Below are 25,244 nucleotides of genomic sequence, written 5' to 3'. Positions count from 1 at the left end.
TCTCAAGTGGGATACCACAGGGCTCTGTCCTGGGACCTGTATTGTTCAACATCTTCATCAATGATTTAGATGAAGGAATTGAGGGTAAACTGATTAAATTTGCTGATGACACAAAGCTAGGAGGGATAGCTAATACTAGAGAAGAGAGAGAGAGGATTCAAAAAGACCTAAATAAACTGGAGCAGTGGGCAGCAACCAACAGAATGGTTTTTAACAGGGAAAAATGCAAAGTACTACATCTGGGCAATAAAAATGAAAAAAGCATATACAGAATGGGAGGAATAGAGCTAAGCAACAGTACATGTGAAAAAGACTTAGGTATACTAATAGATCATAGACTGAACATGAGTCAACAGTGTGATGCAGCAGCAAAAAAGGCAAATACAATTCTGGGATGTATTAACAGAAGCATACAGTCTAGATCACGTGAAGTCATTATCGGTCTTTACTCCTCTTTGGTCAGACCTCATCTGGAATACTGTGTACAGTTTTGGGCACCACATTTTAAAAAAGACATAGACAAACTGGAACAAGTTCAGAGAAGAGCGACCAGAATGGTGACTGGTCTGCAAACCATGTCCTATGAGGAACGGTTGCAGGATTTGGGAATGTTTAGCTTGCAAAAAAGAAGACTGAGAGGAGACTTAATAGCTGTCTACAAATATGTCAAGGGCTGTCACATTGTAGAAGGATCATCTTTATTCTCATTTGCACAGGGAAAGACTAGAAGCAATGGGATGAAACTAAATGGGAGGAGACACAGATTAGATATTAGAAAAAACTTTTTGACAGTTAGGGTGATTAATGAGTGGAACAGGCTGCCACGAGAGGTGGTGAGTTCCCCTTCAATGGACGTCTTCAAACAGAGGCTGGACAGACATCTGTCTGAGATGATTTAGTGAATCCTGCTTTGAGCAGGGGGTTGGACCAGATGACCCAGGAGGTCCCTTCCAACTCTTCCATTCTATGATTCATTCTAAGTCTGAGTCACAGACATTAAAGAACTACAAAAATGGAACCTGAGAGAAGATCCAGAAGATACTATGATAACATCACTGGAAAAAGAACAGAAAAGAAAGCGGTCCCGACCAGACAATTGGCTTAAGACAGCACAAGTCCAAACACTTGCAAGAGGGCAGATACAATCGGACTCAGACGAACCAAGGCACTCAACAAGAGAAAACAAAGGTAAACCACCTGTACGTCTCTCATACATGGTGCAGAGTAATATGAGGCCACATCTGGGGAAGACACATCTCATCTCCCAGAAGGAAAAGAAAACAAAGGTAAACCACCTGTACGTCTCTCATACATGGTGCAGCGTAATATGAGGTCACATCTGGGGAAGACTCATCTCCCAGAAGGAAAAGAAAACAAAGGTAAACCACCTGTACGTCTCTCATACATGGTGCAGCGTAATATGAGGCCACATCTGGGGAAGACTCATCTCATCTCCCAGAAGGAAAAGAAAACAAAGGTAAACCACCTGTACGTCTCTCATACATGGTGCAGCGTAATATGAGGCCACATCTGGGGAAGACTCATCTCATCTCCCAGAAGGAAAAGAAAACAAAGGTAAACCACCTGTACGTCTCTCATACATAGTGCAGCGTAATATGAGGCCACATCTGGGGAAGACTCATCTCATCTCCCAGAAGGGGAAGCCAATAAATATAGAAATAGAATAGATAGAAGCTGATTAAGAAAAAGATGATGGTGAAAAATCAAACAAAGTAGCTAAAGTTCTTTCCAAAAGGGGGGCAGAATCAACTGGCATGAAAAGTTGGAGAAAACTTCTGAGTGAACAATTAACAGAGCCAAGACAAAGCTTGGTAATTAAAAAGAGAGCAAGATGTCGAAGAAAAGAGAAACATCTTGATATTGAAAGTGTTATTCAGCCGACAGAAGAAAAAAGAAGAAAACAGACATGATGATCATCAGAACGATAACTCTGAAAGTGAAGATCGGAGAAATTAGAAAAGCCGTGATGGGTCACTGACTGCAAGAAGAGGTGTTCCAGGACAAGACCGGACTTAATCAACCCAGCCCTAAAAGTTAAGAAGAGGTCTAGGAGTAGGTTCATTCTGTAGAGGGAAAGTCCTGAGAAGACAGACAGCAGCTCATATACAGGTGCATCTCACAAAATTAGAATATCATCAAATAGTTCATTTATTTCAGTTCTTCAATACAAAACGTGAAGCTCCTATATTATATAGAGTCATTACACACAGAGGGATCTATTATATAGAGTCATTACACACAGAGGGATCTATTATATAGAGTCATTACACACAGAGGGATCTATTATATAGAGTCATTATATACATTATATTATATAATGACTCTATATAATAGATCCCTCTGCTTGTAATGACTCTATATAATAGATCCCTCTGTGTGTAATGACTCTATATAATAGATCCCTCTGTGTGTAATGACTCTATATAATAGATCCCTCTGTGTGTAATGACTCTATATAATAGATCCCTCTGTGTGTAATGACTCTATATAATAGATCCCTCTGTGTGTAATGACTCTATATAATAGATCCCTCTGTGCGTAATGACTCTATATAATAGATCCCTCTGTGTGTAATGACTCTATATAATAGATCGCTCTGTGTGTAATGACTCTATATAATAGATCCCTCTGTGTGTAATGACTCTATATAATAGATCCCTCTGCGTGTAATGACTCTATATAATAGATCCCTCTGCGTGTAATGACTCTATATAATAGATCCCTCTGCGTGTAATGACTCTATATAATAGATCCCTCTGCGTGTAATGACTATATAATAGATCCCTCTGCGTGTAATGACTATGTAATAGATCCCTCTGCGTGTAATGACTCTATATAATAGATCCCTCTGCGTGTAATGACTCTATATAATAGATCCCTCTGCGTGTAATGACTCTATATAATAGATCCCTCTGCGTGTAATGACTCTATATAATAGATCCCTCTGCGTGTAATGACTCTATATAATAGATCCCTCTGCGTGTAATGACTCTATATAATAGATCCCTCTGCGTGTAATGACTCTATATAATAGATCCCTCTGCGTGTAATGACTCTACATAATAGATCCCTCTGCGTGTAATGACTCTACATAATAGATCCCTCTGCGTGTAATGACTCTACATAATAGATCCCTCTGCGTGTAATGACTCTACATAATAGATCCCTCTGCGTGTAATGACTACATAATAGATCCCTCTGCGTGTAATGACTCTACATAATAGATCCCTCTGCGTGTAATGACTACATAATAGATCCCTCTGCGTGTAATGACTACATAATAGATCCCTCTGCGTGTAATGACTCTATATAATAGATCCCTCTGCGTGTAATGACTCTATATAATAGATCCCTCTGCGTGTAATGACTCTATATAATAGATCTCTCTGTGTGTAATGACTCTATATAATAGATCCCTCTGTGTGTAATGACTATATAATAGATCCCTCTGCGTGTAATGACTATATAATAGATCCCTCTGCGTGTAATGACTATATAATAGATCCCTCTGCGTGTAATGACTCTATATAATAGATCCCTCTGCGTGTAATGACTCTATATAATAGATCCCTCTGCGTGTAATGACTATATAATAGATCCCTCTGCGTGTAATGACTCTATATAATAGATCGCTCTGCGTGTGATGACTCTATATAATAGATCGCTCTGCGTGTAATGACTATATAATAGATCCCTCTGGGTGTAATGACTCTATATAATAGATCTCTCTGTGTGTAATGACTCTATAATAGATCCCTCTCTGTGTAATGACTCTATATAATAGATCTCTCTGTGTGTAATGACTCTATATAATAGATCCCTCTGCGTGTAATGACTATATAATAGATCCCTCTGCGTGTAATGACTCTATATAATAGATCCCTCTGCGTGTAATGACTCTATATAATAGATCCCTCTGTGTGTAATGACTCTATATAATAGATCCCTCTGCGTGTAATGACTCTATATAATAGATCCCTCTGCGTGTATTGACTCTATATAATAGATCCCTCTGCGTGTAATGACTCTATATAATAGATCCCTCTGCGTGTAATGACTCTATATAATAGATCCCTCTGCGTGTAATGACTCTATATAATAGATCCCTCTGCGTGTAATGACTCTATATAATAGATCGCTCTGCGTGTAATGACTCTATATAATAGATCGCTCTGCGTGTAATGACTCTATATAATCGATCCCTCTGCGTGTAATGACTCTATATAATAGATCCCTCTGCGTGTAATGACTCTATATAATAGATCCCTCTGCGTGTAATGACTCTATATAATAGATCCCTGAGTAATGACTCTATATAATAGATCCCTCTGCGTGTAATGACTCTATATAATAGATCCCTCTGCGTGTAATGACTCTATATAATAGATCGCTCTGCGTGTAATGACTCTATATAATAGATCCCTCTGCGTGTAATGACTATATAATAGATCCCTCTGCGTGTAATGACTATATAATAGATCCCTCTGCGTGTAATGACTCTATATAATAGATCCCTCTGCGTGTAATGACTATATAATAGATCCCTCTGCGTGTAATGACTCCATAATAGATCCCTCTGCGTGTAATGACTCTACATAATAGATCCCTCTGCGTGTAATGACTACATAATAGATCCCTCTGCGTGTAATGACTCTATATAATAGATCCCTCTGTGTGTAATGACTCTATATAATAGATCACTCTGTAATGACTCTATATAATAGATCCCTCTGTGTGTAATGACTCCATATAATAGATCCCTCTGCGTGTAATGAGTCTATATAATAGATCCCTCTGTGTGTAATGACTCTATATAATAGATCTCTCTGTGTAGTGACTATATAATAGATCCCTCTGCGTGTAATGACTCTATATAATAGATCCCTCTGCGTGTAATGACTCTATATAATAGATCCCTCTGCGTGTAATGACTCTATATAATAGATCCCTCTGTGTGTAATGACTCTATATAATAGATCCCTCTGCGTGTAATGACTCTATATAATAGATCCCTCTGCGTGTAATGACTCTATATAATAGATCCCTCTGTGTGTAATGACTATATAATAGATCCCTCTGTGTGTAATGACTCTATATAATACATCGCTCTGTGTGTAATGACTCTATATAATAGATCCCTCTGTGTGTAATGACTCTATATAATAGATCTCTCTGTGTAGTGACTATATAATAGATCCCTCTGCGTGTAATGACTCTATATAATAGATCCCTCTGCGTGTAATGACTCTATATAATAGATCCCTCTGCGTGTAATGACTCTATATAATAGATCCCTCTGTGTGTAATGACTCTATATAATAGATCACTCTGCGTGTAATGACTCTATATAATAGATCCCTCTGCGTGTAATGACTCTATATAATAGATCCCTCTGTGTGTAATGACTCTATATAATAGATCCCTCTGTGTGTAATGACTCTATATAATAGATCCCTCTGTGTAATGACTCCATATAATAGATCCCTCTGTGTGTAATGACTCTATATAATAGATCCCTCTGCGTGTAATGACTCTATATAATAGATCCCTCTGTGTGTAATGACTCTATAGAATATAGGAGATTCACTTTTTGATGATATTGTAATTTTGTGAGAAGCCCCTGTATGTGCGTGTAGCTCCCTACGGTCCGACCTCTCTGCACTCGCTGTATTCTCCCTGTGATCCTCCAGGTTGTGATGATGCAGATAATGGCGGTAAGTAAAACAGTTCATTCTCTAGCAGCACAATGTCTGAGAGCTGACGATTCAGCTGAACTTCTACAACACAAGTAACTGGTTTATCTGTACGTCAAGTTCTTAAGAAAATTTAAGGAGAAGATTGGAACGTAAAAAAGTTTACATGTCTCATAGCTTCCAACCCTGCAATCTGCGGACCTACCATACTCAAAGTTACAAAACAGGGGAAGGACGGGGATTCTGGTTACAAGGAACTGAGCAGAAGCACTCAATGTCAGGCAGCAGCAAACAAGATTGTAGGGTGTATAAAAAATTTTTAAAAAATAGATAAAGTCCTGTGGTCCCAACGTATTATTACCCCTCTATAGATCACTTGTAAGGCCACATCTTGAATATGTTTAGGCCTCTCCTACATTACAGGGGACGGAGGCCTCTCCTACATTACATGGGACGGAGGCCTCTCCTACATTACAGGGGACGGAGGCCTCTCCTACATTACAGGGGACGGAGGCCTCTCCTACATTACAGGGGACGGAGGCCTCTCCTACATTACAGGAGACGGAGGCCTCTCCTACATTACAGGGGACGGAGGCCTCTCCTACATTACAGGGGACGGAGGCCTCTCCTACATTACAGGGGACGGAGGCCTCTCCTACATTACAGGGGACGGAGGCTTCTCCTACATTACAGGGGACGGAGGCCTCTCCTACATTACAGGGGACGGAGGCTTCTTCTACATTACACGGGACGGAAGCCTTTTCTACATTACACGGGACGGAGGCCTCTCCTACATTACACGGGACGGAGGCCTCTCCTACATTACAGAGGACGGAGGCCTCTCCTACATTACAGGGGACGGAGGCCTCTCCTACATTACAGGGGACGGAGGCCTCTCCTACATTACAGGGGACGGAGGCCTCTCCTACATTACAGGGGACGGAGGCCTCTCCTACATTACAGGGGACGGAGGCCTCTCCTACATTACACGGGACGGAGGCCTCTCCTACATTACACGGGACGGAGGCCTCTCCTACATTACACGGGACGGAGGCCTCTCCTACATTACACGGGACGGAGGCCTCTCCTACATTACAGGGGACGGAGGCCTCTCCTACATTACAGGGGACGGAGGCCTCTCCTACATTACAGGGGACGGAGGCCTCTCCTACATTACAGGGGACGGAGGCCTCTCGTACATTACAGGGGACGGAGGCCTCTCCTACATTACAGGGGACGGAGGCCTCTCCTACATTACAGGGGACGGAGGCCTCTCCTACATTACAGGGGACGGAGGCCTCTCCTACATTACAGGGGACGGAGGCCTCTCCTACATTACAGGGGACGGAGGCCTCTCCTACATTACAGGGGACGGAGGCCTCTCCTACATTACAGGGGACGGAGGCCTCTCCTACATTACAGGGGACGGAGGCCTCTCCTACATTACAGGGGACGGAGGCCTCTCCTACATTACAGGGGACGGAGGCCTCTCTTACATTACACGGAGAGGAGGAAATGGAGGCCTCTCCTCAACTATGATGAGAGGTTGGAAAAGTTGGGTTTGTTTAACTTAGTATACAAACGACTCAGAGGAGCGCTCATCTATATGTATAAATACATGACTTATTCCTTCCAAGGACCTTATAAAGAAATGGGATATTCATTACGTGTAGAGGTAAGGCGAATCCGGCAGCTAAACAGGAAAGGGTTCTTTACAGTTACAGCAGTCAGACCATGGAACGCCGATCACAAGAGGTAGTGATGGCAGATAGTATCACAGCATTTATATACAGGCCGAAAGCTTTTTCTCACAATAAATGGCATTGTGGGTAATAAATAATCTAGTGATCGAGAACATAAAGCTGGTGGAGTAAGGTCGGACTTGATGGAGCGGAGGCTTTTTCTACCTATATAAGTATATATGAAGTATAACGTCTGGAATCTGGAGTGAGAGTGGTGCACTACATTTGGGTAATGCAGCAGTGCCATTGTTAAGCCATGTTCATACTTTAAGTTGGGTGGGTTTCTTAAGTATTTTCTTTTACCAAAATACTTGAGATTTGTGCTTCATGTCTTTTTTGGGGTCCATTCCCAGTTTTGGATAAAGATAACAATGCACTAATAAAAACTGAACACAGTCCTGTATTGATAGACACAGGAACAGTGTCCAGAAAGCTTTCACACATCAAAAGGAGTATCAAAATGATGGGTTTGAGCCATGAAATGTCTGTGAACTGACCATCGGAGGCGCTGTTTCCTCCGCCTCTCTCTTCCCCATCCTCCTCGCCATCTTCTTCCTTCTTTACCCCATGCTGCTGCCTCTCTAGTCCTCTCCTACGATGCGCTAGTAGGTGCCGTTTCAGGTTGCGGCTTTGGTTGCAGCGGTAAGTGCACATATTGCAGATGTAGGGTTTCTCCTGGGTGTGGACACGTTGGTGCCTCTTCAGGTTCCCAGGACTGCTGCAGGAGAAGCTGCAGTGATCACACCGGAAGGGCTTCTCCCCCGTGTGGGTGCGTAAATGGCGCTTTAGATTAACTAACTGTGCAGATGCATAAAAGCAATGAGGGCAGCGGAAGGGCTTCTCTCCGTTGTGAGTCTTCATATGACGCTTCAGGTGGCTGGAGTAATGGGTGGAAAAGGGGCACAGGCGGCAAGGGAAGAGCAGACGGTCCTTCTGTGCTTCTGTGCCCAAGGATGGATGAGTGATCTGGAGAGGTGCCGAAACCTCAGCCGCCGGAGATGACGACAAGCAAGGTAGACACTGATGAGCCAGGAACACACAACGGCTGCGAGGGTCACACTCTTTACACGGAGATGGTGTAGAATCCATTGCGCCCTCCTCGGGATCACTGTCCACACTCAGGGGCCGATACCCGGAATATTCATCCTCACTCAAGGAATAGCAGGGAATCTCCATCTTGCCAACCCCAGAATCTGCAGAGACAACAGAGGATGTTATCAGACATGCAGGGGACACGCACACCGTCAATGACAGAGTGGGGCCAATCATCGGACCTCGACTACCAGTGGATAAACCTTCCACATAAGTCCTATAGGGCCCATTACTCACCATTTCCACACATGGCTCCTCTGCTGTCATTTAGCAGTGGGCCTTTGATATATCTGCTTGGACATTCATGAGCATGTTCCCCATCCACACGGCTCTCCACCTTCCTACGGCTCCTTTATAGCCCTGGTCACTGTCTGCAGGGCTTCTCTTGAGCTGCACCTAGCCTCTGCAATGCTTTGCCACAGAAAACATCCTAATATTTTAGAAGTGTCCTGAAGAACAAACCGGAAGATTTATCAAAAGGAAAGGTGCCCTTAGCAATCCATCAAGCTGTACCATTCATTTAGGAGCTCCTCTGTGGAAAGAGACGTGCTTGGTCTCCACTATGCTCTTAGTATTTGACTACAACCTGCAGCCACCGGCACCGCTCTTCTGCTGCTCTTACACATCACCGGACAATGTCATCACACAACTTCACTCTCCATATATCAATAAGCACTGGGCATCCATGACCCATCTCCATTTTTCCATAACCCACAAGACATACCATAAACCAAGGACACTGCACAAGACCTGATGTATACCGGGGACACCACAGAAGACCTGCCCTATACCGGGGACACCACAGAAGACCTGCCGTATACCGGGGACATCACAGATGTCCTGCCGTATACCGGGAACACCCCACAAAACCTGCCGTAAACCAGTGACACCACACAAGACCTGCAGAATACCAGTGACACCCCACAAGACCTGCAGAATACCAGTGACACCCCACAAGACCTGCCGTATACCCGTGACACCACACAAGACCTGCCGTATACCGGGGACACCACAGAAGACCTGCCGTAAACCGGGGACACCGCCCAAGATCTGCCGTATACCGGGGACACCACAGAAGACCTGCCGTAAACAGGGGACACCGCCCAAGATCTGCCGTATACCGGAGACACCACACAAGACCTGCCGTACACCGGGGACACCGCCCAAGACCTGCCGTATACCGGAGACACCACACAAGACCTGCCGTAAACCAAGGACACCCCACAACACCTGCCGTAAACCGGGGAAACCACACAAGACCTGCCATAAACCGGGAAAACCACACAAGACCTGCCGTATACCGGGGACACCACAGAAGACCTGCTGTAAACCGGGGAAACCACACAAGACCTGCCGTATACCGGGGAAACCACGCAAGACCTGCCGTATACCGGGGACGCCCCACAAGACCTGCCGTATACCGGGGACACCCCACAAGACCTGCCATATACCAGGGACACCACACAAGACCTGCCGTATACCAGTGACACCACACAAGACCTGCCGTATACCAGTGACACCACACAAGACCTGCAGAATACCAGTGACACCCCACAAGACCTGCCATATACCGGGGACACCCCACAAGACCTGCTGTATACCGGGGACACCCCACAAGACCCCTGTGTGAAATTATGTCCAATTTGCATTTTTTTCTGTCTTGTGTTGTTCCAGTACCCACAAAGAAAATAAACCTGTGTATAACAAAACATCTGGAATTGCAATCATTTTCCGGGAGAAATACTATGTTTTGGAAGAATTTTAAGGGTGGCAATATTTCGATGGCATGTTCCGTGAGCACTCGCCTTTAGCCATGTGTACCTCCCGGTATTAGGCCTCACTGGTGATCCCAGGGTCTAACCTGGAGACAGAACTGAACAGAATCTGGTGCAAAACCCAGCAATGAGGCTAAGAAGTGTATTGAGAAGCCGTCCAGGGGATTGGTCAGAGCGACGCTCCCAGCCGCAGCCCGAAACAAGCTCACACACTTCAGGGGCACGCTCTCACTATTTTCCCTGTCTGGGTAAAGATGTAAACGGGTTTTAAGAGCAGGCATCACCAGGGAGTATTGTGAATGGATCAAGAGAGTAAAATAGCACAAAAGACCGGCACTCACTTGTATGCGTCATTTTTAGAGTTTATTCCATATCCTTCATCAGCATGTACAATCAAAAGTGACGCGTTTCAGCTTACAAAAAAAACTAAAGTCTTGTGTAAGCTGAAACGCGTCACTTTAGATTGTACATGCTGATGAAGGATATGGAATAAACTCTAAAAATGACGCATACAAGTGAGTGCCGGTCTTTTGTGCTATTCTGATGTGGGACGCCCTCCCGAGACACCAGCACCATTTTATTACTAGGGCGGATTTAAATTGATATAAATTGTATGCGGAGAGTGACAGAATGCCCTTGTATTGGTGCACAGACGCTGCCCGGCCGCTGCCAGGAGGGAGCGGTGCCTGTTGGCTTTACTCTGAGCACAAAGGTATTGCCCACGCCAACCCTGACTGCACTACCCTGGGTTTTGGCAGAGGGTCTGTGTTGTGTAGAAAGACCATACATTAGGTCATTTTCCTTGTGTAATGCTCAAAAAAAAAAAATGGAAAGTGGTAACCACTATGGCTAAATAGAGCTGTAAGGGGCGCAATAAGTGACAAAAAGAAAGCGTTTAGAGAACTAAAGCAAGTAGGTAGTGATGAGGCATTAAATAAATATAGAAAATTAAATAAATTATGTAAAAAACAAATCAAGGCAGCAAAGATTGAGGCAGAGAGAATCATTGCCAGAGAAAGTAAAAATAACCTCAAAATATTCTTTAACTACATAAATAGGAAGAAACTAAAAAATGATAGTGTTGGTCCCCTTAAAAATAGTCTGGGTGAAATGGTGGATGAGGATGAGGAAAAAGCCAATATGCTAAATGATTTTTTTTCAACCGTATTTACACAAGAAAATCGCATGACAGAAAACATGATTAGTGATGACAAAAATTCTCCAGTAAATGTCACTTGCTTCACCCAGCAGGAAGTGCGGCGGCGTCTAAAAATCACTAAAGGTGACAAATCCCCGGGCCCGGATGGGATACACCCGCGAGTACTGCAGGAATTAAGTAACGTTATAGATAGACCATTATTTATAATCTTTAAAGATTCCAGAATAACAGGGTCTGTATCACAGGACTGGCGTATAGCAAATGTGGTGCCAATATTCAAAAAGGGGACAAAAACTGAACTTGGAAATTATAGGCCAGTAAGCTTAACCTCTACTGTGGGTAAAATCCTGGAGGGTTTCCTAAGAGATGCTATACTAGAGTATCTGAAGAAGAACCTCATGACCCAATATCAACATGGGTTTACGAGGGACCGTTCCCCCAATATCAACATGGGTTTACGAGGGACCGTTCCCCCAATATCAACATGGGTTTACGAGGGACCGTTCTCCCAATATCAACATGGGTTTACGAGGGACCGTTCCCCCAATATCAACATGGGTTTACGAGGGACCGTTCCTGTCAAGACTAATCTGATCAGCTTTTATGAGGAGGTAAGTTCTGGACTGGACCAAGGAAATGCAGCGGATGTTTTGTATATGGACTTTTCAAAAGCTTTTGATACCGTTCCACACAAAAGGTAGATACATAAAATGAGAACAATGGGGATAGGGGAAAATATATGTATGTGGGTTAAGAATTGGCTCAGTGATAGGAAACAAAGGGTGGTTATTAATGGAACACACTCAGACTGGGTCTCAGTTAACAGTGGGGTACCACAGGGGTCAGTATTGGGGTACCACAGGGGTCAGTATTGGGGTACCACAGGGGTCAGTATTGGGCCCCCGTCTTTTTAACATATTTATTAATGACCTTGTAGGGGGCATACAGAGTAATATTTCAATATTTGCAGATGACACTAAACTCTGCAGGGTAATCAATACAGAGGAGGACAATTTTATATTACAGGAGGATCGATGTAAACTAGAAGCTTGGGCTGATAAATGGCAAATGAGCTTTAATGGGGATAAATGTAAGGTAATGCACTTGGGCAGAGGAAATAAAATGTATAATTATATGCTTAATTGTAAAACACTGGGCAAAACTGTCACTGAAAAAGACCTGGGTGTATTGGTGGACGACAAGCTCACGTTTAGTGGCCAGTGTCAGGCAGCTGCTGCAAAGGCAAATGAAATAATGGGATGCATTAAAAGAGGCATAGATGCTGATGAGGAGAAGATAATTTACCTCTATACAAGACATTAGTGCGACCACACCTAGAATACTGTGTACAGTTCTGGTTTCCGGTGTATAAGAAAGACATAGCTGAACTAGAGCGGGTGCAGAGAAGAGCGACCAAGGTTATTAGAGGACTAGGGGGTCTGCAATACCAAGACAGGTTATTAGAGGACTGGGGGGTCTGCAATACCAAGACAGGTTATTAGAGGACTGGGGGGGTCTGCAATACCAAGACAGGTTATTAGAGGACTGGGGGGTCTGCAATACCAAGACAGGTTATTAGAGGACTGGGGGGTCTGCAATACCAAGACAGGTTATTAGAGGACTGGGGGGTCTGCAATACCAAGACAGGTTATTAGAGGACTGGGGGGTCTGCAATACCAAGACAGGTTATTAGAGGACTGGGGGGTCTGCAATACCAAGACAGGTTATTAGAGGACTGGGGGGTCTGCAATATCAAGACAGGTTATTAGAGGACGGGGGGGTCTGCAATACCAAGACAGGTTATTAGAGGACTGGGGGGTCTGCAATACCAAGACAGGTTATTAGAGGACTGGGGGGTCTGCAATACCAAGACAGGTTATTAGAGGACTGGGGGGGTCTGCAATACCAGGACAGGTTATTACACTTGGGGTTATTTACTGTGGAAAAAAGAAGGCTTAGGGGGGATCTTATTACTATGTACAAGTATATGAGGGGACAGTACAAAGACCTTTCTACTGATCTTTTTACTCTGAGGCCAGAGACGGGGACAAGGGGGCATCTTCTACGTCTGGAGGAAAGAAGGTTTAATCATAATCACAGACGCGGATTCTTTACTGTAAGAGCAGTGAGACTATGGAGCTCTCACGTGAAGTCATTATCGGTCTTTACTCCTCTTTGGTCAGACCTCATCTGGAATACTGTGTACAGTTTTGGGCACCACATTTTAAAAAAGACATCGACAAACTGGAGCAAGTTCAGAGAAGAGCGACCAGAATGGTGACTGGTCTGCAAACCATGTCCTATGAGGAACGGTTGCAGGATTTGGGAATGTTTAGCTTGCAAAAAAGAAGACTGAGAGGAGACTTAATAGCTGTCTACAAATATGTCAAGGGCTGTCACATTGTAGAAGGATCATCTTTATTCTCATTTGCACAAGGAAAGACTAGAAGCAATGGGATGAAACTAAATGGGAGGAGACACAGATTAGATATTAGAAAAAACTTTTTGACAGTTAGGGTGATTAAGGAGTGGAACAGGCTGCCACGAGAGGTGGTGAGTTCCCCTTCAATGGACGTCTTCAAACAGAGGCTGGACAGACATCTGTCTGAGATGATCTAGTGAATCCTGCTTTGAGCAGGGGGTTGGACCAGATGACCCAGGAGGTCCCTTCCAACTCTACCATTCTATGATTCTATGATTCTATGATGTGTAATGAGGGATTCACTACTAACATTTAAGAAGGGCCTGGATGTATAATATTACAGGTTATATATACTAGATTCCTTGATAGGACGTTGATCCAGGGAACTAGTCTGATTGTCGTATGGAGTCGGGAAGGAGTTTTTTTCCCCAATGTGGAGCTTAGTGTTTGCCACATGGGGTTTTTTGCCTTCCTCTGGATCAACATGTTAGGCTATGGGGTGAACTAGATGGACTTAGTCTTCCTTCAATCTTAAAAAACTATGTATAAACTATGTATTGTGCCTACTCATGGACCACCTGGAATCGATTTGTTTTGGTCATAGGTGCTTCTTGACATGTTGCTGATGTACAGGACGGCCAAGAACCAGCGTAAGGAGTACCCTACTGAACACCTGGTCTAGTGGGTGAGAGAGCTACGTGAGTCTTCTCACCACACCCAATTAAGTTAACTTCATATAGTGCGTTAATTCTTCTCAACCCTGGATAATCAATTTCATCTTTGCAAGACTAAATTAATGGTGTAAGTTCATTTTCATTTCTGTGTGTTCCCAAATGCTGTAAGGTTATCTCACTTGGTCAAAAGACTTTATGGTCCATGTTGGCTGCATCCATATCAGCCCCTCTCTTCTACGGCTCACACATTCTTTTCACATTTTTAAACCGCACAAATCCATCCACTACGATTGTACAACTTGAGACACACTCTTACAAATCACAGAACCATCTGCTTATGCTCTCTATTCCTCATGACAGGAAACATCTGCCCAAACCCAGGCCCTCAATGTACCAGTAAATGTAGTTCCTTTTCTGCTGCACACAGAAACTTTGCTAATTTCATAAACATTCAGTGCTTACCTTCTCTTGTTTTCTTTAATTGTGTCCTCTGGAAAGCCAGATCTGTGTGTAACAAACTCCCCTTCATCCTTGACTTTTACCCTTCCAAATTCTCTATACCTTTTGGCTCTTACTAAAATCTGGGTCCAGCAATCAGACACTCCGTCCATTGCTGCTCTCATATGGTGGGCTACATTTTTCACATACCCCAAGACTTGAGAGCAGAAAAGGTGGAGGTGGTTGTGTGTTGCTTAGTCAAAATAAGCTTTTAATGTCAACCTCCCAGTACCGTCACTTATCTTCCCTTCTTTTAAAGGTCCACACCATCGGACTTTTCCAGCCCTTTTCCATGTGAGAGGCAATTAAGTATCCCCTTCCGGGCCAATCCCACCAGTTCTTGGATCTTTGCCACCTGGCTTCCTCACTTTCAATCATATGATATTCCAACACTAATCTTGGGGAACTTGAACATCCTCATTGATAATCTGCTCTCCCTATCTGCCACGCATCATCTGCCGCTCAACTCCTTCTCCGGCCTTTCACAGCTTACTAACTCTCCTACATGAGAACGGCATACTCAGGACCAGGTCTTCTCCTGACTCTGCTCAGAGGATGATCTTACTCCCCTCTTGGACCACAACCTTCTTTTCTTCTCTGTCAATAACGGTCACCCCGCTCAGGTCACCTCACTTACCACACCATACTTGATGAAGCTGCGCTGCTACACACAGTACAACCTGACGCAGACAACGACAACCCTGGCACAAGCAGCAAAGAAGTTTTCTCCGGGTGCCGAGTGTCAGTGGAGAAAAACACTTTTGGGCAAATATTTCATCCATCACAAGTTTATATTTAAAACCTATAACTCTGCCCTTCGCCTCTGCAAACAAGCGACTTCACCGCCCTCATCACCTCACTATAACAATCCTAAACCTCTTCTCACTCCCTCCTCAGTTCAAAAGTATCAGCCTCGTTCACCGACCTCAACACCGATGTTCTGGCCAATTACCCCAGAGAAAAAAATGATCACACTCGACAGGAAATTGTGTGGCAATCCTACAATATCATGGATCACATTCCCCCCCGCACTTCCCAAAGTTCACTCTCTCTCCCACCTAACTAAAATATATAAGCCTTCTTTTTTTTCCAGTATCTTTCTTTCCTCCTTCAAATAAGCCATCATTAACCCAAAACATCCCCGGACCAGAACTGCGCTTTCAACTACCAACTGCTCTCTAATCTCCCTTCATTGTTCACTCCTGGAACGCCTGGTCCACTCTCGTCTGATCCGCTATCTCGCAGATAACGCTCTTCTTGACCTTATATAATCTAGATTCTGCTCCTCACACTCCATAGAAACTGCCCTCACTAAAGTCTCTAATGATCTACTAACAGCTAAATCTAACGGTCACTGCTCCCTGCTGATCTCCTGGATCTCTGCAGCATTCGACACTATGGATCACCAGCTCCTCCTCACTATGCTCCGCACTATTGGCCTCAAGGACACCGTTCTCCTCCTACCTCTCTGACCGCTCCTTCACTGTATCAATTGCCGGCTCTTCCTCTCCTCTTCCCCTTACTGTAGGGGTTCCTCAGGGTCAATCCTAGGTCCCCTCTTCTCTCTATACACCACCCCTATTGGACAAACTATCACATTTGGTTTACAGTATCATCTCTATGCTGATGACACCCAACCATACACTTCTCGTGACATCATACCCACATTACTATAAAATACCAGTGATTGCTGTCCCTAACATCACATCCTCCCTCTATCTGAAACTCAATTTATCCTAATCTACACTTCTTCAGTTTTCTTCCTCCACTAACCCACCTATACCAGATATTGCCATTTCCTTTGCTGGTACTACCATAGCTCTCCAGCAGCATGCCCGCTGTCTTGGGACTATATTTGACTCAGAGCTTTCCCTTATTCCCAATATTCGATCGCTCGCTCATGTGACCTACACCTTAAAATCCAAAATCTGACCATTCAAACGATGAAAACTCTTACTGTCGCTCTTACTAATTCTCGCCTGGACTACTACAAAGCTCTTCTGATTAGCAAAAATAATTCCTTAAAGGTGCAAGTGCCATATCACATACATAGTTGTATATTCTGGAGGCCAGACTATAATAAATTATAATGGGACAAACAGAACAATGGACCCCGTCCCTAATCACAAGGCAGAAAATGGTGGAGGATGAATAGCAGTGACATAGACCACTACTGCCCCCTCTCACCACTCCAAACTACTACTGTCTTATGGCGCTTGCACCTTTAAGGAATTAATTTCAATTTGGTTGACTCATTTTTTGGAATTATAATATTATTATTATTTGCACTTTTAAATATATCAATTTCAATATAAACCCAGAGAGTATTTATTTTTATTTATACATTGGATTTTGGACAAATGGACAATGTTCATGTGAATGGTTAAATTGTAATAATTATTTATTCCCCGCCTATTTGGCTATACATTATTCTCTCATGATAGGCATACCCCCTGTTCTCCCCTCCTGAGCTTCTTTTTATATATTTTTTATTTGTATTTTAATATGTTCTTGTATAATATTTTGTGTTTTTTAATATACATGAATAAAATAAAATATATTTATATTATGTATTGTGTCCTCCTTAAATATCATACTTGGTTGCATTGTGTGCATTTTTGATATATTGGACTTTATTGGCATTTCCTTCTGTTTTGTAGGATCTATAAGGTCTTATTTTTGCCCAGCCGCTACACCGATGCCTCCACCTTGTGCCAGTCACTGCACTGATTGACCATCATCTAAAGAGTACGATATAAACTTATCGATCTCACCCACAAAGCTCTCCACAGTGCTGCACCACCTTACATCTCCTTCCTCATCTACCATCCTACCCATCCTCTCCACAATGCTGCACCACCTTACATCTCCTTCCTCATCTACCACCCTACCCATCCTCTCCACAGTGCTGCACCACCTTACATCTCCTTCCTCATCTACCACCCTACCCATCCTCCACACAGTGCTGCACCACCTTACATCTCCTTCCTCATCTACCACCCTACCCATCCTCTCCACAATGCTGCACCACCTTACATCTCCTTCCTCATCTACCATCCTACCCATCCTCTCCACAGTGCGGCACCACCTTACATCTCCTTCCTCATCTACCACCCTACCCATCCTCTCCACAGTGCTGCACCACCTTACATCTCCTTCCTCATCTACCACCCTACCCATCCTCCACACAGTGCTGCACCACCTTACATCTCCTTCCTCATCTACCATCCTACCCATCCTCTCCACAGTGCTGCACCACCTTACATCTCCTTCCTCATCTACCACCCTACCCATCCTCTCCACAGTACTGCACCACCTTACATCTCCTTCCTCATCTACCATCCTACCCATCCTCTCCACAGTGCAGCACCACCTTACATCTCCTTCCTCATCTACCACCCTACCCATTCTCTCCACAGTGCTGCACCACCTTACATCTCCTTCCTCATCTACCATCCTACCCATCCTCTCCACAATGCTGCACCACCTTACATCTCCTTCCTCATCTACCATCCTACCCATCCTCTCCACAGTGCAGCACCACCTTACATCTCCTTCCTCATCTACCACCCTACCCATCCTCTCCACAGTGCTGCACCACCTTACATCTCCTTCCTCATCTACCATCCTACCCATCCTCTCCACAATGCTGCACCACCTTACATCTCCTTCCTCATCTACCACCCTACCCATCCTCTCCACAGTGCTGCACCACCTTACATCTCCTTCCTCATCTACAATCCTACCCATCCTCTCCACAGTACTGCACCACCTTACATCTCCTTCCTCATCTATCACCCTACCCATCCTCTCCACAGTACTGCACCACCTTACATCTCCTTCCTCATCTACCACCCTACCCATCCTCTCCACAGTGCTGCACCACCTTACATCTCCTTCCTCATCTACCACCCTACCCATCCTCTCCACAGTGCAGCACCACCTTACATCTCCTTCCTCATCTACCATCCTACCCATCCTCCCCACAGTGCTGCACCACCTTACATCTCCTTCCTCATCTACCACCCTACCCATCCTCTCCACAGTGCTGCACCACCTTACATCTCCTTCCTCATCTACCATCCTACCCATCCTCTCCACAATGCTGCACCACCTTACATCTCCTTCCTCATCTACCATCCTACCCATCCTCTCCACAGTGCTGCACCACCTTACATCTCCTTCCTCATCTACCATCCTACCCATCCTCTCCACAGTGCTGCACCACCTTACATCTCCTTCCTCATCTACCACCCTACCCATCCTCTCCACAATGCTGCACCACCTTACATCTCCTTCCTCATCTACCACCCTACCCATCCTCTCCACAGTGCTGCACCACCTTACATCTCCTTCCTCATCTACCACCCTACCCATCCTCTCCACAGTGCTGCACCACCTTACATCTCCTTCCTCATCTACCACCCTACCCATCCTCTCCACAGTGCTGCACCACCTTACATCTCCATCCTCATCTACCACCCTACCCATCCTCTCCACAGTGCTGCACCAACTTACATCTCCTTCCTCATCTACCACCCTACCCATCCTCTCCACAGTGCTGCACCACCTTACATCTCCTTCCTCATCTACCACCCTACCCATCCTCTCCACAGTGCTGCACCACCTTACATCTCCTTCCTCATCTACCATCCTACCCATCTTCTCCACAGTGCTGCACCACCTTACATCTCCTTCCTCATCTACCACCCTACCCATCCTCTCCACAATGCTGCACCACCTTACATCTCCTTCCTCATCTACCACCCTACCCATCCTCTCCACAATGCTGCACCACCTTACATCTCCTTCCTCATCTACCACCCTACCCATCCTCTCCACAATGCTGCACCACCTTACATCTCCTTCCTCATCTACCATCCTACCCATCCTCTCCACAATGCTGCACCACCTTACATCTCCTTCCTCATCTACCATTCTACCCATCCTCTCCACAGTGCTGCACCATCTTACATCTCCTTCCTCATCTACCACCCTACCCATCCTCTCCACAATGCTGCACCACCTTACATCTCCTTCCTCATCTACCATCCTACCCATCCTCTCCACAATGCTGCACCACCTTACATCTCCTTCCTCATCTACCATCCTACCCATCCTCCCCACAGTGCTGCACCACCTTACATCTCCTTCCTCATCTACCACCCTACCCATCCTCTCCACAATGCTGCACCACCTTACATCTCCTTCCTCATTTACCACCCTACCCATCCTCTCCACAATGCTGCACCACCTTACATCTCCTTCCTCATCTATCACCCTACCAATCCTCTCCACAGTGCTGCACCACCTTACATCTTCTTCCTCATCTACCACCCGACCCATCCTCTCCACAATGCTGCACCACCTTACATCTCCTTCCTCATCTACCATCCTACCCATCCTCTCCACAGTGCTGCACCACCTTACATCTCCTTCCTCATCTACCACCCTACCCATCCTCTCCACAGTGCTGCAACACCTTACATCTCCTTCCTCATCTACCACCCTACCCATCTTCTCCACAGTGCTGCACCACCTTACATCTCCTTCCTCATCTACCACCCTACCCATCCTCTCCACAATGCTGCACCACCTTACATCTCCTTCCTCATCTACCACCCTACCCATCCTCTCCACAATGCTGAACCACCTTACATCTCCTTCCTCATCTACCACCCTACCCATCCTCTCCACAATGCTGCACCACCTTACATCTCCTTCCTCATCTACCATCCTACCCATCCTCTCCACAATGCTGCACCACCTTACATCTCCTTCCTCATCTACCATTCTACCCATCCTCTCCACAGTGCTGCACCACCTTACATCTCCTTCCTCATCTACCACCCTACCCATCCTCTCCACAATGCTGCACCACCTTACATCTCCTTCCTCATCTACCACCCTACCCATCCTCTCCACAATGCTGCACCACCTTACATCTCCTTCCACATCTACCACCCTACCCATCCTCTCCACAATGCTGCACCACCTTACATCTCCTTCCTCATCTACCACCCTACCCATCCTCTCCACAATGCTGCACCACCTTACATCTCCTTCCTCATCTACCACCCTACCCATCCTCTCCACAGTGCTGCACCACCTTACATCTCCTTCCTCATCTACCACCCTACCCATCCTCTCCACAATGCTGCACCACCTTACATCTCCTTCCTCATCTACCATCCTCCCCATCCTCTCCACAATGCTGCACAACCTTACATCTCCTTCCTCATCTACCATCCTACCCATCCTCTCCACAGGGCTGCACCACCTTACATCTCCTTCCTCATCTACCATCCTACCCATCCTCCCCACAGTGCTGCACCACCTTACATCTCCTTCCTCATCTACCACCCTACCCATCCTCTCCACAATGCTGCACCACCTTAAATCTCCTTCCTCATCTACCACCCTACCCATCCTCTCCACAATGCTGCACCACCTTACATCTCCTTCCTCATCTACCACCCTACCCATCCTCTCCACAGTGCTGCACCACCTTACATCTCCTTCCTCATCTACCACCCTACCCATCCTCTCCACAATGCTGCACCACCTTACATCTCCTTCCTCATCTACCATCCTACCCATCCTCTCCACAATACTGCACCACCTTACATCTCCTTCCTCATCTACCATCCTACCCATCCTCCCCACAGTGCTGCACCACCTTACATCTCCTTCCTCATCTACCATCCTACCCATCCTCCCCACAGTGCTGCACCCCCCTACATCTCCTTCCTCATCTACCATCCTACCCATCCTCTCCACAATGCTGCACCACCTTACATCTCCTTCCTCATCTACCATCCTACCCATCCTCCCCACAGTGCTGCACCACCTTACATCTCCTTCCTCATCTACCATCCTACCCATCCTCCCCACAGTGCTGCACCACCTTACATCTCCTTCCTCATCTACCATCCTACCCATCCTCTCCACAATACTGCACCACCTTACATCTCCTTCCTCATCTACCATCCTACCCATCCTCCCCACAGTGCTGCACCACCTTACATCTCCTTCCTCATCTACTATCCTACCCATCCTCCCCACAGTGCTGCACCCCCCTAAATCTCCTTCCTCATCTACCATCCTACCCATCCTCTCCACAATGCTGCACCACCTTACATCTCCTTCCTCATCTACCATCCTACCCATCCTCCCCACAATGCTGCACCACCTTACATCTCCTTCCTCATCTATCATCCTACCCATCCTCCCCACAGTGCTGCACCACCTTACATCTCCTTCCTCATCTACCATCCTACCCATCCTCCCCACAGTGCTGCATCACCTTACATCTCCTTCCTCATCTACCATCCTACCCATCCTCTCCACACTGCTACACTGCCCTACACCTCCTCCTCATCTCTGTCCACCACCCTACCCATCCTCCCCACACTGCTTCACTGCTCTACATCTCTATCACCTTATACATACTCTCCACAGCACTGCACCACCCTAATCTCTTCACCATTGCCGTCCTCTCCACAGTGCTACACCACCATTTGTCTCCTCATTTGTCTTCCACCCTAGCCATCCTCTCCACAGTTCTGCACCACCTTACATCTCCTTCCTCAAATGTCTACCATCCTACCCATCCTCTCCACAATGCTGCACCACCTTACATCTCCTTCCTCATCTACCACCCTACCCATCCTACCCACAGTGTTGCACCACCTTACATCTCCTTACTCATCTACCATCCTACCCATCCTCTCCACAGTGCTGCACCACCTTACATCTCCTTCCTCATCTACCATCCTACCCATCCTCTCCACAATGCTGCACCACCTTACATCTCCTTCCTCATCTACCACCCTACCCATCCTCTCCACAGTGCTGCACCACCTTACATCTCCTTCCTCATCTACCATCCTACCCATCCTCCCCACAGTGCTGCACCACCTTACATCTCCTTCCTCATCTACCATCCTACCCATCCTCTCCACAATGCTGCACCACCTTACATCTCCTTCCTCATCTACCATCCTACCCATCCTCTCCACAGTGCTGCACCACCTTACATCCCCTTCCTCATCTACCACCCTACCCATCCTCTCCACAATGCTGCACCACCTTACATCTCCTCCTCATCTACCACCCTACCCATCCTCTCCACAGTGCTGCATCACCTTACATCTCCTTCCTCATCTACCATCCTACCCATCCTCTCCACAGTACTGCACCACCTTACATCTCCTTCCTCATCTACCACCCTACCCATCCTCTCCACAGTGCTGCACCACCTTACATCTCCTTCCTCATCTACCATCCTACCCATCCTCCCCACAGTGCTGCACCCCCCTACATCTCCTTCCTCATCTACCATCCTACCCATCCTCTCCACAATGCTGCACCACCTTACATCTCCTTCCTCATCTACCATCCTACCCATCCTCCCCACAGTGCTGCACCACCTTACATCTCCTTCCTCATCTACCATCCTACCCATCCTCCCCACAGTGCTGCACCACCTTACATCTCCTTCCTCATCTACCATCCTACCCATCCTCTCCACAATACTGCACCACCTTACATCTCCTTCCTCATCTACCATCCTACCCATCCTCCCCACAGTGCTGCACCACCTTACATCTCCTTCCTCATCTACTATCCTACCCATCCTCCCCACAGTGCTGCACCCCCCTACATCTCCTTCCTCATCTACCATCCTACCCATCCTCTCCACAATGCTGCACCACCTTACATCTCCTTCCTCATCTACCATCCTACCCATCCTCCCCACAGTGCTGCACCACCTTACATCTCCTTCCTCATCTACCATCCTACCCATCCTCCCCACAGTGCTGCACCACCTTACATCTCCTTCCTCATCTACCATCCTACCCATCCTCCCCACAGTGCTGCATCACCTTACATCTCCTTCCTCATCTACCATGCTACCCATCCTCTCCACACTGCTACACTGCCCTACACCTCCTCCTCATCTCTGTCCACCACCCTACCCATCCTCCCCACACTGCTTCACTGCTCTACATCTCTATCACCTTATACATACTCTCCACAGCACTGCACCACTCTAATCTCTTCACCATTGCCGTCCTCTCCACAGTGCTACACCACCATTTGTCTCCTCATTTGTCTTCCACCCTAGCCATCCTCTCCACAGTTCTGCACCACCTTACATCTCCTTCCTCAAATGTCTACCATCCTACCCATCCTCTCCACAATGCTGCACCACCTTACATCTCCTTCCTCATCTACCACCCTACCCATCCTACCCACAGTGCTGCACCACCTTACATCTCCTTCCTCATCTACCACCCTACCCATCCTACCCACAGTGCTGCACCACCTTACATCTCCTTCCTCATCTACCATCCTACCCATCCTCTCCACAGTGCTGCACCACCTTACATCTCCTTACTCATCTACCATCCTACCCATCCTCTCCACAATGCTGCACCACCTTACATCTCCTTCCTCATCTACCACCCTACCCATCCTCTCCACAGTGCTGCACCACCTTACATCTCCTTCCTCATCTACCATCCTACCCATCCTCCCCACAGTGCTGCACCACCTTACATCTCCTTCCTCATCTACCATCCTACCCATCCTCTCCACAGTGCTGCACCACCTTACATCTCCTTCCTCATCTACCATCCTACCCATCCTCTCCACAGTGCTGCACCACCTTACATCTCCTTCCTCATCTACCATCCTACCCATCCTCTCCACAATGCTGCACCACCTTACATCTCCTTCCTCATCTACCATCCTACCCATCCTCTCCACAGTGCTGCACCACCTTACATCCCCTTCCTCATCTACCACCCTACCCATCCTCTCCACAATGCTGCACCACCTTACATCTCCTTCCTCATCTACCACCCTACCCATCCTCTCCACAATGCTGCACCACCTTACATCTCCTTCCTCATCTATCATCCTACCCATCCTCTCCACAATACTGCACCACCTTACATCTCCTTCCTCATCTACCATCCTACCCATCCTCCCCACAGTGCTGCACCACCTTACATCTGCTTCCTCATCTACCATCCTACCCATCCTCCCCACAGTGCTGCACCCCCCTACATCTCCTTCCTCATCTACCATCCTACCCATCCTCTCCACAATGCTGCACCACCTTACATCTCCTTCCTCATCTACCATCCTACCCATCCTC

The 25,244-nt window shown here is 46.2% G+C and overlaps 1 protein-coding gene across 1 annotated transcript in view; it reads right to left on the bottom strand.

Moving 5' to 3' along the window:
- The window catches only part of ZNF513 (zinc finger protein 513), a 141,117-nt gene that overhangs the window by 26,631 nt on the left and 89,242 nt on the right, over positions 1 to 25,244 (bottom strand). Inside the window, exon 3 of the mRNA XM_073673701.1 lies at positions 7,954 to 8,649. Within this exon, the coding sequence (XP_073529802.1) occupies positions 7,954 to 8,649 (696 nt within the window). The remainder of the gene's footprint in view (positions 1 to 7,953; positions 8,650 to 25,244) is intronic.

The sequence above is a fragment of the Phyllobates terribilis genome, unplaced genomic scaffold, assembly GCF_046119375.1.
Source record: "Phyllobates terribilis strain yellow unplaced genomic scaffold, ASM4611937v1 Scaffold_3__8_contigs__length_932513732, whole genome shotgun sequence".
In the NCBI taxonomy this organism is placed as follows: Eukaryota; Metazoa; Chordata; class Amphibia; order Anura; family Dendrobatidae; genus Phyllobates; species Phyllobates terribilis.
This window is presented reverse-complemented; position numbering and strand designations above follow the sequence as displayed.